The sequence below is a fragment of the Rissa tridactyla genome, chromosome 2 (assembly GCF_028500815.1).
Source record: "Rissa tridactyla isolate bRisTri1 chromosome 2, bRisTri1.patW.cur.20221130, whole genome shotgun sequence".
Lineage (NCBI taxonomy): Eukaryota > Metazoa > Chordata > Aves > Charadriiformes > Laridae > Rissa > Rissa tridactyla.
The window spans coordinates 52,685,611-52,706,548 of NC_071467.1; the positions used below are offsets into that span (position 1 = coordinate 52,685,611).

Consider the following 20,938-nt stretch of genomic DNA (forward strand, 5'->3'; position numbering starts at 1 on the left):
CAGCTGCTCAGCCAGGGCTGCCACCACCACGAACATGTTGCACCTTTGCAACTCGTTTGGTATTTATTTGTCCTCATTATGCTAAACACAGACAATATTACAAAACAAACAAACAAACAAAATCACATTGTTAATATGTTATCCAAAGCCAGTGATTTATTGTGACCAGAAGTCTGTGACAAGGATCCTGTTTTGGCCAGTCCTGCCTTCGCAGTTCCTTTAATTGCAGTATCATGAGAGGAAAGCACATCATGCTTCCTATTATCTTCACTTCTTTTACATAATAGAGGAAAACAAGCTCGGGCTCAAAATAACCCAAGAACCCTGTACCAAGACAAGAAAAAAAAAAACCCTGAAAAATTAACATTCCACATGTTTAAAGAATGTAAACAAAAATCTCATCACACAGACATGCAGAAAACTGGTGTTACTCAAAGCAAGCGCAGCCAATTCTTCATCTAATGAGTTGTTGAATCCCGAGACAATCAGAAACAGCTCGTGAGAGCTTAGCAAACAACAGCATTTGTTTTTCCTTCTGATTTCTCCTTATTAAAAGCTACAGGGAAATCACTGAGCTAGAAAGGCTACCTCAATTACTCTTAATTGCTGTCGGTTCTGATTAGCCCAGAGCATGGTGATCCTGCAACGAGCAGCAGAGGGGACAAAGCAGGTGCCCTGTCTCCTCGCAGCGCGCTCCCTCCGCTTGCAATGGAAATGCTGTCGAGGGAACGGGCATGAGCTCACCCTTCACGCAGGCTGGTGACACTCACGGCCGCATTTCGTGTTAAAAGCAAGGCTTAAGCCTTCCCGTTTTGCTCAGCTCTCTGTTTTTTGCCCTCTGTATTTTGGGCAGCGCTCCAAGGAATCCCACGAGCGAAACCCCCGGGGAGGTGCCAGCAGCCCAGCCTCGCAGGGCCGGTGGGGTGCTGCCGCTCGGATGGGAGCATGGATGCGGCCGCAGCAGCTCATCTACGTGCACATGGGCTGGCGGGCCGCTCGCATCAAAGCAGCAACACACATTTTTCTAAAATCAAGATGAGGACAGAGGGCTGCCTCAAGGGAGCTGAGTGAATATTGATGCTTCTTTTGAGCAAAATAGAGGAAGTAAGATAAGCCTGGTCTCCTTGCTATTTCTTCTTTGGGATATATTTGCAAGTCAGTTGGGGCATAACAAGAAGTAACTAACCTGGTTCCTCGACACACAGCAAAAAGTTAAGATTTTCAGAGAACAGAGCTGCAAGGTGGCAAACTCTGAGTTATCCGGCTGGTTTCTTTTAACTTTTTCCCCAGTAAAGGAAACATACAAAGTGGGATAATACATATTACCAAATAGAGATGAAGATGGATATTGTCTGAAGCATAAAATACAAACCCAAGTTTATCTGTTAGCCCACCTTCACCCAGTCATCTAAGGCCACATTCAACATCTCTTTTATTCATTAAAAATTAATAATACAAGCATGAGAATGTAGGAACGTCCATCATTTGAGATGGTCAATGATGATCAGCTTGCAGTAAATACCAAATTATTAGGTAAGTAAAGGGAAACAGACTCTCTTAATGCTATTGATCAGTGGTAAGATCCAGTACTGGATTTTAAACAAAACATTATTTATTTTTATAAAACCCGTATTGACCTGATGCAAAACTCCATGACAGGACTAACTTTTTTATCGTAAAACTTTAAAACATTCACAGTGAGATGCAATAATACTTTGATGGTGTTCAGGTCTTAGCAAACTCTTGTCTATGCATTTATATCATGTTCTTGAACTAAGGCATGGGGACAGAGGACGCTATGTGACTTATTAGATATAATATTGTACTAATGTAAACTATCCTCATTTTTACAATATGTAGAACAAAATACAAAGGTGCAAAATTAAAATGTCCAGGTACAGATCCACAAAGGTATTTAGGATCTTAAAACATACTTCGATGCCTTAGTTTCTGCAGGGGGCACCCTGAGCTCCTGTGGCAAGTGTTAATGGACAGCACGGCACGTGCAATTAGAGGAAACTAGTCCTGTTCACCGAGAGCCGGGCTCTAATTCACGAAATACAATGAAAATAAATGATGGGTCTTACTGTGATTATTTAGGCCTTTCAGCTGGCTGCACAAGTATCATTTAACTCCCTGCCTTCCAACAGTGGGGTGGGATGACACAAACCTAGTCAAGCCATTTCACACTTCAACACCGGCAGGGACAACACTGCTTTAATCAGCGGAGTTGTACCTATTTACAGCAGATTTGTCTGTGACCTAGGAATGTCATTTGTGAGAAATAGTTGGAAAATTCTCGTCTCTCCTCATATTTCTAAAACCCATTTAAAATTATTATGAGAAAATGATATTACAGTCAGCTCCCATGAATTTCAAAAAGAGCCCGAAGCAAGAAATCCCAGAAAAAAACATTTCATTGCCTACTGCACTACAGATGAAATGCATAGTCAGTATTTTAAGGCCTGGGAACTCAGCATGGAAAATCCCAAATCCTCATAACAAAACATAACCTGAAGAGAACGATGGTCTGCTGTGGGTATCTCATCTGCACCAGGCAGAGCTGCAGATAAATTACAGGTTGTCCTCCCCTCCACCCCACCGAAACCTTTCCCACACCACTGTTCAAATATTTCAGAGAAGCCGCTTTGACTTAAATGTCTAGTTTACTGGAAATCTGCTGGCAATGTCCTTATAAGCTGGTTGAAAAACAAGCAATGTAATCTGCAAAGCTTTAAACCGGAGTATTTTTAAACGGGGAGGTTTGCCGACTGCTTTTTCTTTCTCTTAGTAGTGGTCAGCTCTGGCAGCAAAACACTTTACAAAACACACAGGCCATGCTAGAAAAAGATCAAAAAGCGGATCAGATGGCAGGGCCAGCTCACATCAGTCTTGCAAGAAAGAGGAGAAAACAAACAAAATGAGAAGATGAGCTTTTCTTGCTGTCTGTCACCCAGCGCTACCCTCCTGCATTGGAGGGCTCCCGGGCACAGCGCAGCATCTCCGCCAGCGGACCCAGACCCACAGAGCGCGGGGGACCGTGCCATCCACCTCCACCCCATCCTTCTCCCCAGATCAATTCATCGGACTTTATTCTGGCAGCAGCTGGGCTTTTCCTCGCAGCGCTCCTCATAGAATGGTTTGGGTTGGAAGGGACCTTAAAGATCATCTAGTTCCAACCTCCTGCCATGGGCAGGGACACCTCCCACTAGACCAGGTTGCTCAAAGCCCCATCCAGCCTGGCCTTGAACACCTCCCTCCTGGGAAGGGAAGCAAGCCTGGGCGCTGGGTTACCTCGACTATTGAACAGCTGATAGGGTTCAGGGTGATGGCGGCCCTTCTCAGAGGCAGGTAACTGATGTACATGTAGGTCCTGGGTGTCTCTGAGGGTGGGAGGTGAAACACCACGGGGCAGCGCTGAGCGCAAGCACTGTCTGGCCATGGCACAGCTCTCCCTGCTCTCGCCACACCGCGTGCCATTTTATTCATTCACGTTTGCGAGACTACACGGACCGCACTGTGCTAAAAATGTGCAAAAGCACACGGATAATGCTCTTTTTCCTTTAAGAACATGAAGCCTTCTAAAAGCCTTGGAGGTGAACACGGAAAAAAAGAGTCCCCACCCAGTCTTAAATGCCATACTCATTTTCTATGGGATTTTCCTAAAGGGCTGTGTGGGGACCCATATAAAAAAACCATGAGTTATGTTTATAGCCCTCTATATCCCTTTTAGACCAGCACACAACGCAGCTGACGGGCAAGCATCCCCTCCACTGTCCACTATCCTCCTTTCCCCTCCGCTTTCCCGAGCCTGCGGGCAAAGGCAGCAGGCGCCCACCAGTTCTGGGGGCAGACCTGGCACGGTTTAACCTGCAAATTGCTAAATGCTCTGGGATTTCGGAGGCTGGCCGTGCCGGCGTGAGTGGCGGCGGCAGCATCAGTCCGTGCCCTGCTGACACAGCTGGGCCGGGCTGGGGCTGGTTCTCGGGCGAGATTGGGTTACAGGGCAGAAATCATAACAAAGGCAGGAAACAGATCAGCACTCCCTGGGTTTAACACCCTCTCCCAGGACATTGCCGGCTTCCCGGCTACAGATGGTTTTAACCCTGTCCTCAAATGCATCCCCCTCTGCATGCTCTGTGCTGATGAGGTCAAGCCCAGTACCTAAAATAAACGCAATTCAAGGCAGCAGAGGAAAGGCCCCAACAGGCGCCGGTCGGAGCCATCCGAAGGGTTTTACATCGCTTTCTATGAATGGGCTCGGAAATATGAACCCTGCTGAACGGCGTCCAAGTAAAAGTAGCCAAACTCTCGGGACGGAGTCCCTTGGCTGAGCTCTGGGACGACCTTCTCCCCGTTGTTCCCTGCTGGCTCTGCGTGGTTTTGCCACGCTGCTGCTGGGGCCCCGAGCCTCCCTGCAGCCGCAGGGCATCTCCGTCGCCTTCTAGCCTGGCTCTCCATTTTTTGCTGCTCTCGGCACTGTGCTTCCAGCACGGGGCAGGAGGAAAAGCCCAGCTGATCTCATTCAGCTTTACTGACTCGACTTCAGTGCCCTCAAATGCTTGATTTTGGCAGCCGAGTTAATGAAACGTATCCATCGGACAGGGGACAGGTAGTCTTTCATAAAATAGATCAGGTCTGCAGGACTGGGAGTATATTTTTTAAAATAGTTCGAGGGGAGTTGTGCAAACACATCACCAATTCCCCCAAGTGCTGATTTGCCTCTAGGTGTTGGTTTTTGACTTTGCAGCAGAATGTTTTAGGAACAAGAAGTCCCACCTGTGATGTGAAGGGGTGTTGCTCAGCATGGGGGAGAGGGAGAGCAAGCTATGCAATCTCCAAACTGAAGGTGTTTGGGGAAAAGAGGACATTCCTCACACGACCATAATAAGCACAGCACTATCCTCGGTCCCTGCTGAGAGCTCTAGAAACAGCAATCTCAAAAAGTGAAACACAGTCGCTTAGAGGTTATGAATCCATTTCATACGCAAATCCGATCACAAAAGGGGAGACAAGCACCTGCCAAAAAAATCTTTGCTGTGAATTTGCCCAAGTGAAGGCTGCAGGACTGGAGTGGGATCCCGGCTTCCTTCCAGCAGAGCTGTCCTAAGGGCATGTCTGGAAAGGTGGTGATAGTCCTATAACACATCACCCTGCAAAGCTCCTGTAACTGGTGGAATTTGGAGGAGTTTCTTAATCCAGTGGCCACTGTACTGAAAGCATATGAAAAGTATTAAAAAAAAAAAAAAGACATAGGAGTCAAGGATTATAAAAACCCAAACAAACCTCAAAACACACCCACCCTGGAAATGTCTCCCATTCACTGCTTCACTGAGTATTTTCTTTTAAGTCACCACAAGTCTTCCCAGAAGAACAACTGAAAAGACATTAGAGATTATTTATTTTTCTTTCTAAATATTGTTTTAAAATTATTATAGTGCCCTATCAGCACAATCAGCCAGCTCAAAATGAAGAGAACTATAGTGACATAAGTATTCCTTTGACGTAAGATGCCTTTTAAATTTCACAGTCAGCTCTTCTGCTTCCTTTTAATCTCTTCTAGGCCACGCTTCCACTTAATCTCTTCTAGGCCACCTTGAACACCCACTGGGCACATACATATTCTTGGTAGCTCTTTCGGTTATTTTATGAGGGTTTTTTTGGTAATCTGGTTTCATGCACGTGAAAATTCATTCCCTGCAGTAAACGAAAGGCTTTCATAAGGGGTCTTCTTTCCATTGGAGGCATGACTAGAGGCTCAGTTGCTATTCAGACCACGTGTAATAAAAAAGGGCTTGTTGTGGAGGATACAGCTCCATTTCTCTGTATTAAAGCACAGAACTAGCCACAGTAACCTCTTGCGCAGAAGACAGAAAAAAACCAGCCCCACCGTGCTGTATTTCACAAAGCAGCTTGACAAGAATATGAGTTTCTCAGGAGAGGGGATGCAGAGCTGCAGCAGAGGAGCAGATGTGGCTGTTGCTGCAAAGGTGAGCCCCAGCTGACGCCCTCCCATCAGCACGCACAGGGGCAACACGCTGGGCATTAAAACTCATGCCATCCCCCCTTCATCCGTTCCTGGCCCGGAGTCTAGGTTTGCTGAAACAAGAGGCGAGCTGTGAAGTTTACGGGGTTTATGGGGTGCCAATCGGCCTCTGACAATGGCAGGCATTTCCTGCAGCTACCACATTTCCCTGCTGCGTCCTCTTGGTGGGCTCACTACTGAGCCTGACACATGCTTTTTAGCTGCTGATGGACTACTCCAGACCTAACCTGTATGGGCAGAGGGAATGGAGGGGATAAGGGACAGACTTCCAGCTAAACAGAAAAAGGACAGGAGCCACCTCTGCTTTGCTCCTGCTACTGCTTGAAAAGAAAAAGCAGAACATGGGGTTCCCTTATGGCACCACAGACCGCCATCTCCACAAAGCACATTGTTTTCTGCACCTCGATGAACCAAAACTTGAACTGTGAACGCTACACAAAGCAGAGGGATTTTCCATTCATGTGGCTTCATGCACTCTTCCGGATCCTGCGGAAAGGATGTGTCTGATCTGTGACCAGGAGGGATGGAGCTGAGAAGGTTGAATTACAGATCTCTGAAAAATGGTCTTTACTTTGGTTTTGTTTGGTGACCCAAGAGAAAGACAACAGATATGTATATTCCTCCTCCTTTTTCAGCAGTATTTCAATCAGTTCAGCCCCTCACACACCCCAAACTCATTACTTTGACATGTCAAAGTCTTCTCTTACTTTTAGCTAACCTTGACTATTTCAGAAAAGGCACCAGTTTTAAAGTCTTCAATATTTGGGAAAGCTTTTTCAGCTCCTCTGCAATGAGCAGAAGAAGGAGATGTTGGTTTGATTGTTTCCCCTTAAAACCAAGCCACGCTGTGTATTCTCCAGTCCTCGCCTCTGCTGCTTTCTGCAAGGCACTTAGTAAAGAAATCTTGCCTAACACTGAAAAATGCATACGGTCATATTTACAAATTTGTAAAAGAGGTCAAACACGTACTATCATTAATCAAGCAGAAACCTGTTTTCCTAAGGAGACAAATAGTTATGGAGCAATGATTAGTTGGCCTGTTTTAGGAAAGCGTCACTGTTTAGGATAGCAAGAGGACTTGTGATGGGGGACTTGGAACAAGGTGAGGACAAGAACCACCTCTCAGAATTTTGGCTTTCCAGACCTGGGGAACAATACGCCCAGGAACGCATTTGGAGCACAAATTTCCAGATGGATCCTACATGCAACCTAGATGTCCACGGGTCTGGTTTTTGTATATTTGAGGTTGTGCTGTTAAGTAGTGCAACACACTGACCGAAATCCAATTTGGATGCATTCGTATGAAACCGAGCACATACGTTTAAATATAAACATCTGTGTACACACACAGTGACATGCAATAACTTTTGGGGACAAGTGAATTTAGCTGTGCACAGATGCTATGTTGAAATTTTTACACTGCGTGTTCGGGTTATTCTGGCTTCAGACTGTTCAAAATGTTAATTAAGGACAAGAGCTCTTCCACCCCAAACTGGAGTCTTACAGGTCAGATTTAAAATGAAATAATCAGTTACATGGGGCATTATATGCCCTATTTCCACATGACGCAATTAATTTCTAGGGAGAAGGGAGGAAGGAAGGAAAATATCCCTTGGCTCTATGTATTATTATTGTTTTGTAACCACATTGTCCTCCATTATGAGGACATTATGATAAAGCAGAAATGTATGTAAGGAACCTTTCAGTTGCCAGTTGTCACTACATACACAGATGGTCTGAAATCATACCTTAATCTCTTAGCAAAATATAAAAGCCAGTATTTTTTCTGCCATTGAACACAATGAATGTAGCATTGACCTTAACAAGCCTGGCAAGTAAAAGCATCCATGGTCATTCCTGGGCTAATTCAAAATATAAAACTTGGTAGAATTTTCCATGTTCCTGGACAAGACCTTGGTAACAAGCACACAGCAACATGTTATGTAAAACAAATCAATAAGCATTTTCCAAACTTTTAAAATTTCAGGTTTTGAAACATATGCAGCAGAACACTGTTAAGCAGACCCGAGTGCCCAGACATCCTTGAAAAAACACCAATCTGCCCTGCATCTTCATAGCATTATGAAATGGCTGTCAGAAAAGATGCTACGAAGTCCTGTTACACTAGGCTTGAATGTCTGCACAAGACTTTTAACACGAAATCTCCTTACGAGCCTTACTGGGCTGAAGCGAAGTGGATCCCTGTGTCTTGTACTCCATCTCTTATAAAACCTCCAGCTGCCTCCATTAACAGTCACAAGCTGAACCATGAAAAAGCACATTCACGTTTTTTTTATTTAAGGCATCGATCTCTCCCTCTGGCTGGCTGGGTTTTCCAGATGCATTCCTGACTGAGCTGAAGAGTATCTGCAGGACACAAACCTTTCCACGCACCCATTGCGCAACACTTGTCCGTGCCGTCTCCGGGCACCAAGCAAAACTCCTTCCCGCTCACGCCTCCCTCCTGACCCCTCTCTGCTTTCCAGAATCTCAGCCCACTCACTTAACCCAAGCTGAAACAGGACAAACGGAAATTTCTTGGCTCTTGGCTGCTTTGCTTAGGTTTACCCATATGCAGAAGGTTAATCGAGACTGGATAAAATTTTTTTCCAGCTTTCCTTTGGCTAATCTGTTGCACTGCAGCACAGTGGAGTTTGAATTGGTTTTGACTTAGCAAAGCAACATACTGTTCCTTCTTAGTGTCTGCAACAGGCAAAACCAGCCTAAAATACTTACAGATTCTTTATTTGTGCTGTCCCCATTATTCTCTCTCACAGGCTTCTTTAGGCATTTCTATGCTTTCCCTAGCATTTATATTGGACACAATACAGACATCTGGAGTTGAAGATCTCTATGTAGTAACTCAAAATGATCAGGAACGCAAAGCTCTGGCTCAGCATGGAAGTCCCTCCATGCAGCTTTAGCCTCTCCTTGCTACTGCCATTTTAAGGATGGGTGTCTTTGAAGAGGTTGGTGTCTAGGCTCCCTAAAAGTAGGTGGAATGGCTCCCACCCTACGCCATACATTCAGATTTCTCACAGAAGTCAATCTTCAGATGTAAAATTTTCTCTCTGAAAACCATCAAGAAAATTGCCAAGTAAAACAATGTGATGTACTGCATGATGTACTGCATTTGTGGTGTCACCTGTCCCAGGGCACTGGCCCGGGCTCAGGGCTGCTGAGTGTGATGGTGGGGGACAGCAGAGACAGATGGGTCTGGGTCTGGTTTCAGGTCCAGATTCGGGTCCAAGCCAAGCTGATGAAGTCTCACACCTCCCTTGGGAGTGTGGGAAACCAGGCACCAAGCCACGCAGAGGCACGGAAGCTTGATAGAATATTACATGACACCTTACGTCAAAACATCGTGGCACTTTTTGTTATAATGCTTCTGAGAGTTCAGTGGACAAAATGCCATAGTAACAATTTAATCTGATCTTTCCCCTTCCCTGGGATGCCAGGAATGACTGGCAGGGGCTTCTGAGCAAGGTGGCCAAAGGAGGAAAGGCTTTCAAAGCTGACAGCTAGGGGCTTATTGTATGAGGCAGTGCGTCTGTCTACCAAGCTGTCTGCCAAGCTATCTTGTACCAACTATGTGTCATGGTAGCTGCTAATTAAAACATGCAGCTCTTCACTGTTAGCATACTTGTTGTTCATAGGTTCATAGAATCATAGAGTCATAGAATGTGTTGGGTTGGAAGGGACCTTTAAAGGTCATCTAGTCCAACCACCCTGCAGTAAGCAGGGACATCTTTAACTAGATCAGGTTGCTCAGAGCCTTGTCAAGCCTGGCCTTGAATGTCTCCAGGGATGGGGCCTCCACCACCTCTCTGGGCAACCTGTTCCAGTGTCTCACCACCCTCATTGTAAAGAACTTCTTCCTAATGTCTAATCTAAACCTACCCTGCTCTAGTTTAAAACCATTGCCCCTTGTCCTATTGCTACATGCCCTTGCACAAATTGCTGTCGAAGTAACGGCAGCAGCACCGCTTGATGCAGACTGCACGTTCAGGGGTCTGACTCAATGGGATGCTGAGCAGCGCTTGCAAAGGGCTCAGTGCCCTGCAGAATCAGGTGCGGGGATGTCACCTCTGCCACGTCACTTAGTATCGGTCTTAGAGCTCCAGGATGTTTTGAGGAAATTCTGAAGAAATAAAAGGAATCTAGGATAGCAATGTAAGCAGCACCCGATGGGTATGTGTTTTACTTTCGAGCGTTGTTAGATATATACCTAACAACATACTCTCAAGGGAAAATAGTACCTCTTTTCTCATGAGACACCAGTGTGCCTCTTTCAAAACTGTGTTGCCAGCTGTAAGCACAGCATGGCAACTTTCTGATGGGGAATGACTCTGAAGTAGGTACAGAAAATCCAAGGATCAATTAGACACATTTGAGCACTTGCAACCTTGTAGTTAATAGCATGCTGTTAAGAGCAGAATATAGCCGCAGCTGGGTACAGATGCAGACTTGTATTTTGAATAAAGCTGAAGAGGAGCCCAGGACTAATGCTGGTGTGCGCTACAATCCCACAGCAGCAGTGGGAGAGTACACTAACAGGCATCTCCAACTATTTTTAATTCCTTCTTGTGATGGCTTCTTATCTGAAATTTTCATTTCTCCCACAGTTTTTCCATGTTACTCCTTTGCATGGAAACATAATGGTACCAAGTGCTGAAAATACAATGCTTAGTTTCCTTCCAAGACATTATTTTCACAGGTAATTTTGTTGTGAACAGCCCATAATGTAGCCTAGGTGTTTTGGCAGCAAGCTGATGTTACCAAACATCATTATTTGTCCAGCTACTTTAACTTTACATGGAAATAAATACAAAATCCCCAGGTGTTGCTTACAGTGTAGCCAATGTTTTTCATTCCATTCGTAAATACAACATGCTGTTAAGCCCACACACCTATTTTATAGCTCTAATGAAGAATAGAGAGTAAAATTCACACATAATGGTGACCCCACCACCTTTCACCACACCTTTGTAAAAGACAGAGATTGATCAAACAGGTATTGCTCCAAGCATGCAAATGCAATATATGAAGAAACATGTCAAGAATTTTAATTGTACTAGCTAGGAAAAACCCATAACTAAGAGAAAATAGATTGCCTACATAAGAGCACACAGCTGGAATGACTTTAGTCCCCACGGCACTGGTAAGAGGCCTCTTTATGGGTTTGGATTAGAAGGAGAAGTGCCTTTAGCCAGGCACAGCAGGGCAGGTTGGAGAGCGGCAGCTCCAAACCCATAGACCTGAATGGCTCTTACAGCTCCTGAATAAGTTAGCACAGGACACGCAGATCTGGTAACTTCTGGATCTCACTAATACTGCCTGCCACTGATGGATTTATCAGGGTGCACCAACTATTTTCCGTCTTCAGGAAGATTGGCGGTTTTAAATTCGTGGTTTGGATATATCAGCACTAATCCACTTGTCACCCATGCCTTTTACATCGCGAGAGACAGAAGCTACTGCCAGAGGAGGGACACCCTGGTGGCATGCAGGCATCTGGACGGCTGGTGAGCACCTTGACATTCCTCTGCAATGGCAATACCGCACACACGTCAGCATTTGTTTACTTATTTATTGAGACTTCAATTACCTGCCAACTGCCCCAGTACTCTGAGGAAAGAAGGGAAGGGAAGGGAAGGGAAGGGAAGGGAAGGGAAGGGAAGGGAAGGGAAGGGGAACCCTTAGACAGGTGGTCCCTCCACACACAGGCCCTGACACCTGGGACTGAAGTCCCAACAGAAACCCAGGACCCCCGGGGGCTGTGAGCTTACCCCAGGAGAGGGTAGGCTCAGCCCCTTTCCACCTTACTGGCCATGGCATTTAAAAGGGTTGCTCCAAATGAAATTTCTTGGCCTAAAATTAACAGCCACACAGGCACTGCCATTCAGTGTGGATTTAACTACCCCCAAGGATGCACACAGACAAAATCCTCATCTGATAAATACGGCCAGATCAGTGAACTGGAAGCAACGTGCCCGACTTTCCTCTGGCTTTGTGAGTACCGGCGACCCTGTGACTTTTTATTAAGCCATATGATTGCATGCTGCAGGCATACATGTGAAAGAATTCCCAGGGAGGGATCTGGCTTGTGACACCTGAAATCCCTCACTGGTCGTTTACAAACCATAAAGAAAAGTTGACAAATTCCTAAAGCTTAGATTTTTTTATTTTTTTGTTAGGGGCTTAAGATTTGTGTGGATATAGCACACCACCAGACTGATGCCAGACATGGTTTTTGTGCTTGTTATTATAGACGTGAACAATGGCCTGGATTTATCCAGAGATAAGGACTAAAATAATTCTGTCTGTGCAGTGTTAATGAATAAATGCTATTCCTGAACTATCACAAAATCCCAAGACATAAGTTTTGCTTACCATGATCATGTTTGAACTGTTATTTATAGGTAGAAAAATCTGTATTTTTTAAACCCTTTTCTAACAAAGCTTTCTATCTCTAAGTTTTCTTTTTTCATTGTAAACCATTCAGAAGGCTTTTATCAACTGTTACACTCCTAAAACTCCCCAGTTGTACGCTATCAAAGGTGGAGAAATAACATATAGCTTCTCACTGCATAAAATACTATAAACAATATATAATGAGAAAACAGTTATTAAATGGACCTAGTTCAGCTGCTCCCAAGCCACACATCAGGGAAAAAAAATCATATTTTCCAAATACATTTTTAAACCAGTTTTTTTTTTTTTCTCCTCGCCTAGCATATTTTATTACCGCATGGCAGGATAATTCATCCATTTCTGGTCCAGAAATTCCTAGATGTAAGTCCAGAAATTCCTAGATGTAATTCTAATGCCTGGAATGATGCTCAGGAGCTAGATTGCCGTAACCGCACAGAAGGGAGATCCTGACCCAGTCATTTCTGGGTACCTAAAAAAGTACCTGCCTTACTTGAGAGTAAGTAATTTTTATCCCTCCTTTCCTGTCAGCTGTTGACTTACAGGGTGTGGGGAAGACCGGAGGGGACCAGTGCCAGATACGCGGTGACACAAGGGTTGGTCCCCTACTGATGTCTCAGTCCTGTGGCAGGGGAGCGGGAAGGTGAAGGTGGGGAGGACCCTGACTCATGATCTAGAGTACAGGGGTGACCGAGATGGGTCCTACTATGGAGGATAGGCTTACAGACTCCAATTCTGGCTGCGTTGCCCAAGGGCAAAGGGTAATTATCTTACACAAGCTGTTTAGTCTTCTACTTATCTACAGAGTACTGGCCATATCTTTTGACTCCTTGGGAGGTTTCTCTTCATCAGCAGGGCTTTCGGCTCATTTCTTCGAAGGCTGTTTTCTAAAACATTACAAATGTGCTTCGCAAAAGTTCAAAGACCACCCCCTTTGCTTTCAGCTGTTCCGTATTGTACTGTAGCTTCAAACCATGCAATGAATAACTTCACATTGAAATTTCTACATTAAATACTCTATTTAATGTAGTAAAGTGCAGGTTTTAAGTTCTAAAGCATTAACATAAAGAAACAAAATTCACAGCGATCTCCACATCTATTACCTGGGAATGCCACAAGTTAGGAAGATCAGATCTACCACCTCCGAGTCCATTCTTTCCCTTCAATTCCCTTGCTTGTGGCTATGCCTGGAGCCTGAATCTCATAGGAAGTAGTCAAAACTCTGCCGTAAAGAGATCTCATCCTGATATCTACCACCTAGCAACTAGTCTGAGCTCTCAAGCACAAGATTTAGCATCCCAAAAGTGTGTAATATTGGAGAGCAAGTTTTGCCCTTTCCTCATTCATTCTTTCCCAAAGTGGGGTGTGCCTGGGGTGGTGCAAACCAATGACACTGAATGACGAAAGAGTTAACATCAGTGGCAATCTGGTAGAGGAAAAGCAGTGGAGAGGAATAGCTTGTTATCTGGAGCAGATAACTCCAAAGCAGCCTGACCAGTGACTGATTATGAAGTAACGGTGATAAGAAACACACTTCCTCACGTGCTCTCTCACTGCAGCAATCTGGAGGCATTGCAGCTGAGCATCGCACTTCTGGCACTGTCCCTGCACATCTGTAGCATCCATTGAGAAGAATTAGACAGCATCAGTCAGCTGGAAAGAGTGCCTTCCTCCACCTCCCTGACTCCCTGCAGCAAATTTGTCCCAAGCTCACAAGGGAAAAAATGCTGGTGTGTATGTTCCTAGCATCTTGGAGTTGTCTGCATCTGTATTCATTGTTATTTAATACGACCCGTTAGTGTTCTGCTGCCTAAAAAATAAAGAAGCATGATAAATTCTCTGAAATTAGCTTAGCCCAGGATGAGGGACTGAAAGATTCAGAGAAAGGGGAAGCAGTGCAGGACTGCGTATATTCAGTCCTCTTTTCAAAAGCTTCTTCCCCAAAACAAGAATTGTTGGAGATTGCCTCCTTCCTTCCCTCCGCAGATCTCTTCCTTCCTTGAACCAAACTACAGGCTCCAGCAACAAGGCAGCTAATAATAAACTCTTCAGCTGAACTCTAGGAAAGCAGTTTGGTCAAGGCTTTGCTTGCCAAGTGCTGACCAACACACGTTCCCAGCTGCCAGCAGTGACTCACCGCAAGCCATGTTTTTTACAAACCAGTCGTGCTTTAGCCATCTCCCCCTTGGAGCACGTTTTGCTCCAAACAAGGCCTCACACTTCCAAACGATGGACTCAAAGGCATCTGAGTCACGGTCCTCCCACCACGTCTCATGTCAACGGGGCATCCAGGGACTACTCTGGTCACAATATATTACACAACTGCTCTTACGCTATGGCTCCTGAAACAAAAAAACCCCACTGCGGCTGTTATCGTTGCCCACTCCAGCAGGCTGTACACCAACAGCACTGATTTCTACAGCGCTGCCCAGCAGACAGGACCAGGCTCCTTTCAAAATGACCTTTTATCATGGGTTTATATAATAAAACTTGGTTCTTGCCTTGGACTTTCCCCATACTGCCTTCTCTTACCAGCGAGGATACAGAGCAAAGAGGGACAACCAGTTGGGACAGCAGGCATAACACTTCCTACTGGTCAGGAAGGAGCCTGAGCTACTCGGCTGCATTTTGGGCCCAAGAGCAACCTCTGGTCCTTCGCTGGAAATGCCAACCCAGCTGGCCAGTGAATTTGGAGTTTTAGTTAAAAGATGTGCATGTCACCTTCCTGAATGGAGGAGCCTGGTGCCAGGTGAAGCAGCCAGTGCTGCTGAAGGCACGTGTCTCCCACTCCCTTCAGAGGTTGCTCAAAGGCTGCCTGGAAATGCAGCGAGGACTGTAGAAATGGGAACGCACCGAGTCGGGTTTTCTGAGGGAGGGGAAATAACCCCTTCAGGAGCCACAAAAGCGTGAGCACTTGCAGGCAAACAGCACGCGTGCTGGCACAGGGAGGTATGGAAACCAGCCTAGCTCCTCCCTGTGCTGCCCCATGATGATGGGAAAGATGGGGAAGGGGGTATGGGAGGAAGTTTGGGCTCAAAAATAGCATGGACAAAGAAGGCTTCTTGGATCATGACACCACTGAATTACACAACTCTTACCAGTGCCAATGCTATGGCTTCATGACCCCACTCCCCCCTATAGTTGAAGCTCTTCTTCTGGACTGCAGACATCTGGGACACCTCCCTGACCACACCAATGTTGTTTTCATGAAGGAGAAGTGGGTTATGGTGGTTTCCTAAGGGTGGAACTACCCTGTCTCCTCCTTCTGCGGTGAAATCTCCTCCTCCTGCCACTGCCAGACTGCTGGCCCTCTCCTCCCTCCCCGCTGCCCGCCAAGCGCAAGAGCACAAGCATTTCTGGAAATGCTCAGCTAAACCTTGCGTTTCTAAGGGCAGAAATAACTCACAGGTTAACACGCAAAAATCCCATCATGTCACAACAGTGCACTTACTATTGGGATAGGAAGGATAGTACTTTCCTATTAGGTATCCGCTCCTTGCTAAAACCTTTCACAGTTCACTGCAAGAGCATGCTGACCAGGGATAGCTAGGTAGTGGGCAACACAGAAGGAAGCTATTGTTATAGGTGTTAAATGAATCCTAATATTTTTTACTCAGCTGGAGGTGACAGAAATGAACAGTTAACATTTCTTGCCGTTTCTCAAGATTTTTTTTTCTTTTTTTGCTATTCCAGGGCCTAATCCAGAGGAAAAAAAAAAGGGGGGAGGAAAAAACCCTATGTGCAGCCTTATGGCAGGACTCTCCAAGCCACAGATGCTGGCTCTGTGGTTGGCTGATCTATCCAAAATAAAGCTCAACAGCAGGGAGCAGTGGAGTAGTTCAAGGGGTAGGAGAGGTCATGCGAATGTGATCCCCACCTCCCAAATACCGCATCTCCTTACGCTGCCTCCCCCTGCTCCTTTTGGGACGGAGGGAATTGTTGACTTATTTCTGATTTTCAGTCTGCTTTTCCTATCTGTTTGCCAAGTGGGGTTGTTGAAAGTGACTCTTCTTGAAGCCACTTTCCCAGAAGAGAAAAAACAAGGTGAACCTTTATCCTGATGGCTTGCAGTTGCAAAGGCAGCTAGCAGCTTGGGTGATGAGCTCGTTTGGTTGCTCCAAGACAGAGTTGGCACTGGGAGAGCTCAGAGGCCACTGTGTCACCTCCCCGTGGCCAGAGGGACAGGAGTCAGCATGCCCCAGGAAAAGCTGTTGGCTGCAGAGACTGAAATGTTTCCCTGAGAAGAAGAGAGCACAAGAGCCTTGAAAAGAGGAGCCATGAAGGCTGCTGACCCCTGCGCAGAGATGCGTGGCACCGCCTTCTTCACATGAGAAGGCCATTTTCAGTGAACAAACATCGAAAAAAGGAAAGAAAGTGGGAAAAAGGAAAGAAAGTGACCAAGTGTTCTCATTGATTTTGACATCAGAGTGCATTCCTACCGTATACTTTTACTTCTTTTTTGAGAGGAGTGCACAGCGTATGTCCTGGCTCAGCCGCCAATACAACTCCCATGAGCCTGCAGGAGGTCCCATGCCACCACTCTCGGGAACGCCTACAAACCTCGCTGCACATCAGTCTGTGGGCTGAAGGAAAGCCCAGCTGGGCAGAGGACATGCAAGCGGCATGGACCCTTTTCTACAGCCAGCACATTCATTTCTGCTCAGGTGTCAGCTTCATTTTCATGACACTAATGACCAAATAATGGAACAAACCACTTCTGAAGCATTATGTTTGCCACGAAAATAAACCAAGCCTAAAAATCACACTTTCCTCTGGGCAGATATTAGAATGAAGTGGATAATGGGACTGTACCTGTGCATTTTTGACGCTGCCAGCAAGGGAGGTTTCCATAGCAAGTGTCTCACTTACCCTAGGCACTACGCAATAGCAAGCTGAAAGGCCTGCTGCCACTTACCAAACCTCTTGTAGCCAAAGGACTGCACCTCCTCCTCCTCTGCAAAATCGTCTGGAGAAAGAAAGAAAGACACAGCAACAAATTATAACTACTACCACTGGAAAAAGATGGAAAGAAGTCTTTACAGGTGCACTTTCATAAATTAATGTACTTGGAAGTTTAATCAATTTGTAAGGCATGTTGCTGATCTTCCCCTCCACTGCTTACATCCCACCTCTGTCCCTGGGTAGAAAAGGCGGATCGGAGCCTTTCCCCCAGCCAGTATCTCCAGCAGAAATCCAGACTACAAATGGTTTATCACCTGGCAGCAATCCTGAGGCCTGCGTGGCCACCTATGTATAGAACAGAGCAGACATGTCCCTCCTCATGATGATGGCCACAATTGTCACCAGCAAGCCATGTGGGCAGGCTCACCCGGACCACGGCACTCACTCCAGCCTGCTGCCTGCACCATGGAGGCTGTCGGGCTCAGGTTACACATGCACCAGCCGGGCCGTTTGCACAAAGTGCTACACATGGCTATGCCGAGTAACGAAAGAGGAGTCAGGGGCGATGGCTGTCTGTCCATCAGCCACCTCCCACGGGCACTAGCTTGGCCTACAGAGGAAAGATCCGATAAAAAATGGGAAACAGAACTAAAAAACTCAAACAGATGAGAAAAATAAAAAACATTTAAGCCCTTTTGTTCTCATCTTCACCAGCTAGCAAGCAGTAAAATGCTAATAATCACATTTTTATTTTGTCGGAAGCTTAATTTCTCCCCACTTCCTTCCAGCAGCAAAGGAAAAGGCTGGCATCAGCAGAAGAATACACCCACAACTTCTTAAAAAAAAAAAAAAAAAGGTTATGTTTGCGTTCCTGTGTTCAGCCTCCTTCTACCAACACAACCCCTCTTTCTGCTGAGTTGGGAAGGCAAGAGCCCTGCCTTACCACCAGCACCAGACTCTGCACCAGGCGACCCACTGCCGGGGAGGGCAGCGCAGCCCAGGCTGCTCGCCTCCCACTTCCCTATTTCCTTGGGGGGGAAACAGAGGAGGGCCATTCCCCCTCCCTCAAGCGCTGTTTCACGCGGTGGTGAAGCCTCTGTGGGGCTCTCTTTAAACAGGACATAGGACATGGGTTCCCAAGTCGTGGCTGGTGGTTTGAGCCCACCACTGCGCTGGGGAACCACATCACCTTGCCGCGTTTACGAGCACAAGTGCCTCCACGCTGCAAAAAATGCTGCCGAGGACTGACAGCAGTCCCCGCTTTCTGAAACCCGGCTACTCCTGGGGTATCATCGCAGTGGTGGGGAGGGAGACTCAGCACCCTGGGGAGCTTCAGCAGCTCCTGGCCACCTTGTGCCACCCTTCCAGCAGGGGATGCTGAGGAAGCTCACTCATGTGCAACCTCTCCATCCAGACCCTTCCCCGACACGAGGGGAGAAGGAAACAGAAGCTCAAAGGCCAGTCAAGGGATTCACCAGAAAGGAACATTTGATAAGCAGCGGTGGAAAAGCAGGCTTAAAGCAGAAAAACAGGCGTGATGGAATGAGAGGTCTGTGCTTGGTTAAGACCTTTGCTGTCCACAGACTTACTGCACATGAACAGGCTGCTCTGCATCATGAAACCGGGCTAACTGGTGCCGCAGCTAACTCAGGCCACACGAGAGCCTTGGGGGGATGAATTCAAAGGTGAAGTAAAGATACAGTTCTCATCCAGGCTCAACAAAGTCTAAATCATTTGAGTGTACATCCAGCAACATATGTGACCTGCGCCTTCTTCCGACTGACCTTCAAGGTGCCACACACTGAAGTCTGAGGGAGACGTTGCCTGAAGCAGCAAAGGAGTCTGTGAAATGCATCGTTTTGCAGAACACCATCCTTTACTCAGACAGTAGTTTTGACAAAACAGCTCAAAACTCATATTCTTCACCAGGTAACACGTATTTTGCTCAGTTCCAGAGGCATTGCTGTCCATATCTTAAGCTAGACCCCAATTCAGAGGTGCATTTAAGAAATGGATGAACCAGTGGACACTCCTTAGGCAAAACAAACACATCCTGGTTTTGAAGGCAGAAAGAATCCTTTAAAAAAAACAAACCCAACAAACCCTCACAATTGTACCAAGTGTTATCTAATGACAAGGTCACCTGACAAAACATGACAAATAATGAACCATAAACAGTCGACAACCAAACTTCTCATCCCAGCAGTGAACGACTCAGGAAAAAAATCTTCCCCTCTTGCACAAAAGATAAAGGCTGCACACAAAAAAGATATCAGCTCCAGAGCCCTTAGCTTCCTGCCCTTTCCTGCTATCGGGGACGTAACACAATCGCCTCCTTTGTTTCTCCGGAGCGTAACCTGGCTTATCCGATCCATATCTGATGTATGCAGCCAGGATGTGTTTTAATGCTGCGGCTTCATCCTACGCCACATCTCCAAGACCTTCCTCCCAGGCTGCCAGCCTCTTGCCTAGTCGTTTGGTGTTTCACGCTTAGCCCAAAGGCATTGCCCTCTGGCCACGCATTTGTAAGCATATTTTTGTTTCTCTGGATTTTTTTATATTTGCAACATACATATATGTTTTATATCCATATATTATATATATGTTATATATATTTATATATGCATTTATATACTTTATATATATATATACACACACACATATTTGCAACGCTGTGTGCTGTGCTTGCTAGGGATGATCATTTTTTTCAAGCTTTTAATATTTTCTAATTATTCATTAATCTAATTTTGAAGAGCGCTTGTGGCATTTGAAACAAAGAAGTGGAGATGGGCAAGGACAGTTTTGTCAACAGGTGACCTGGCTCCCTGCTCATTAAAATCTAAAACGTCAGATAAAACCTTTTTTAATACCGGTGAGCTGATCTAGCAACAGGCAGTGATGTATTTTAGAATTCTATTAAAATTATTTAACAGACTAAGCTCAGCCGTCTTTCAGTCACAACTGCCACTAGGTCCTATGCTCAAATCATGCGCAAATACAATATTTTACAACATTAATTGTAATGTAACAAGTTTGAGGAAAATAAAGATGGGAAGAATGAATGAATAAAACAAAGTTAGACTAAATGTTCAGAAATGAACAGCACTGCATCCCTTGGAAAAAAGAGACTAGGACGGGTTGAAAGTCCTACTTCAAAAGAAATCTGTGCTTGAAATATTAAAAATGAGTCTGACAAACAACCCTGTATGTTTAAGTCCTGAGGCAAAGCCGTGTGCCCCAGGCTGCTCCTCCCAGGCCTTTTGGGCAGTATTGCGCTCACCGGAGGTGGCAGAAACTCAGACCTCAGCTCTCTGTTCCAGTGCTGAAAATATGAAAGTTTTGTCACAAGTTTTGCAAAAATCTTAAAACTTCATGGTATCTTTGAATCAGAGAAATACAAGAAAACCAAAGTTTTCATTGAAAAGGGAACAGCTTTTCTAGAGAAAACTATGAAAATGTGATCTGTGATGAATTACAGAGGTTAAGAAAATACACACCAAGTAGGAAAACAAATAGTAAGGAAACCTCCAGCACGTTTTTGTGCCTTATGCTTTTAAA

The 20,938-nt window shown here is 45.6% G+C and overlaps 1 protein-coding gene across 1 annotated transcript in view; it reads right to left on the reverse strand.

Annotated features, from left to right (window-relative positions):
• The window catches only part of COLEC12 (collectin subfamily member 12), a 102,638-nt gene that overhangs the window by 72,776 nt on the left and 8,924 nt on the right, over positions 1–20,938 (reverse strand). Inside the window, exon 2 of the mRNA XM_054189727.1 lies at positions 17,394–17,444. Coding sequence (XP_054045702.1) covers positions 17,394–17,444 — 51 coding nt within the window. The remainder of the gene's footprint in view (positions 1–17,393; positions 17,445–20,938) is intronic.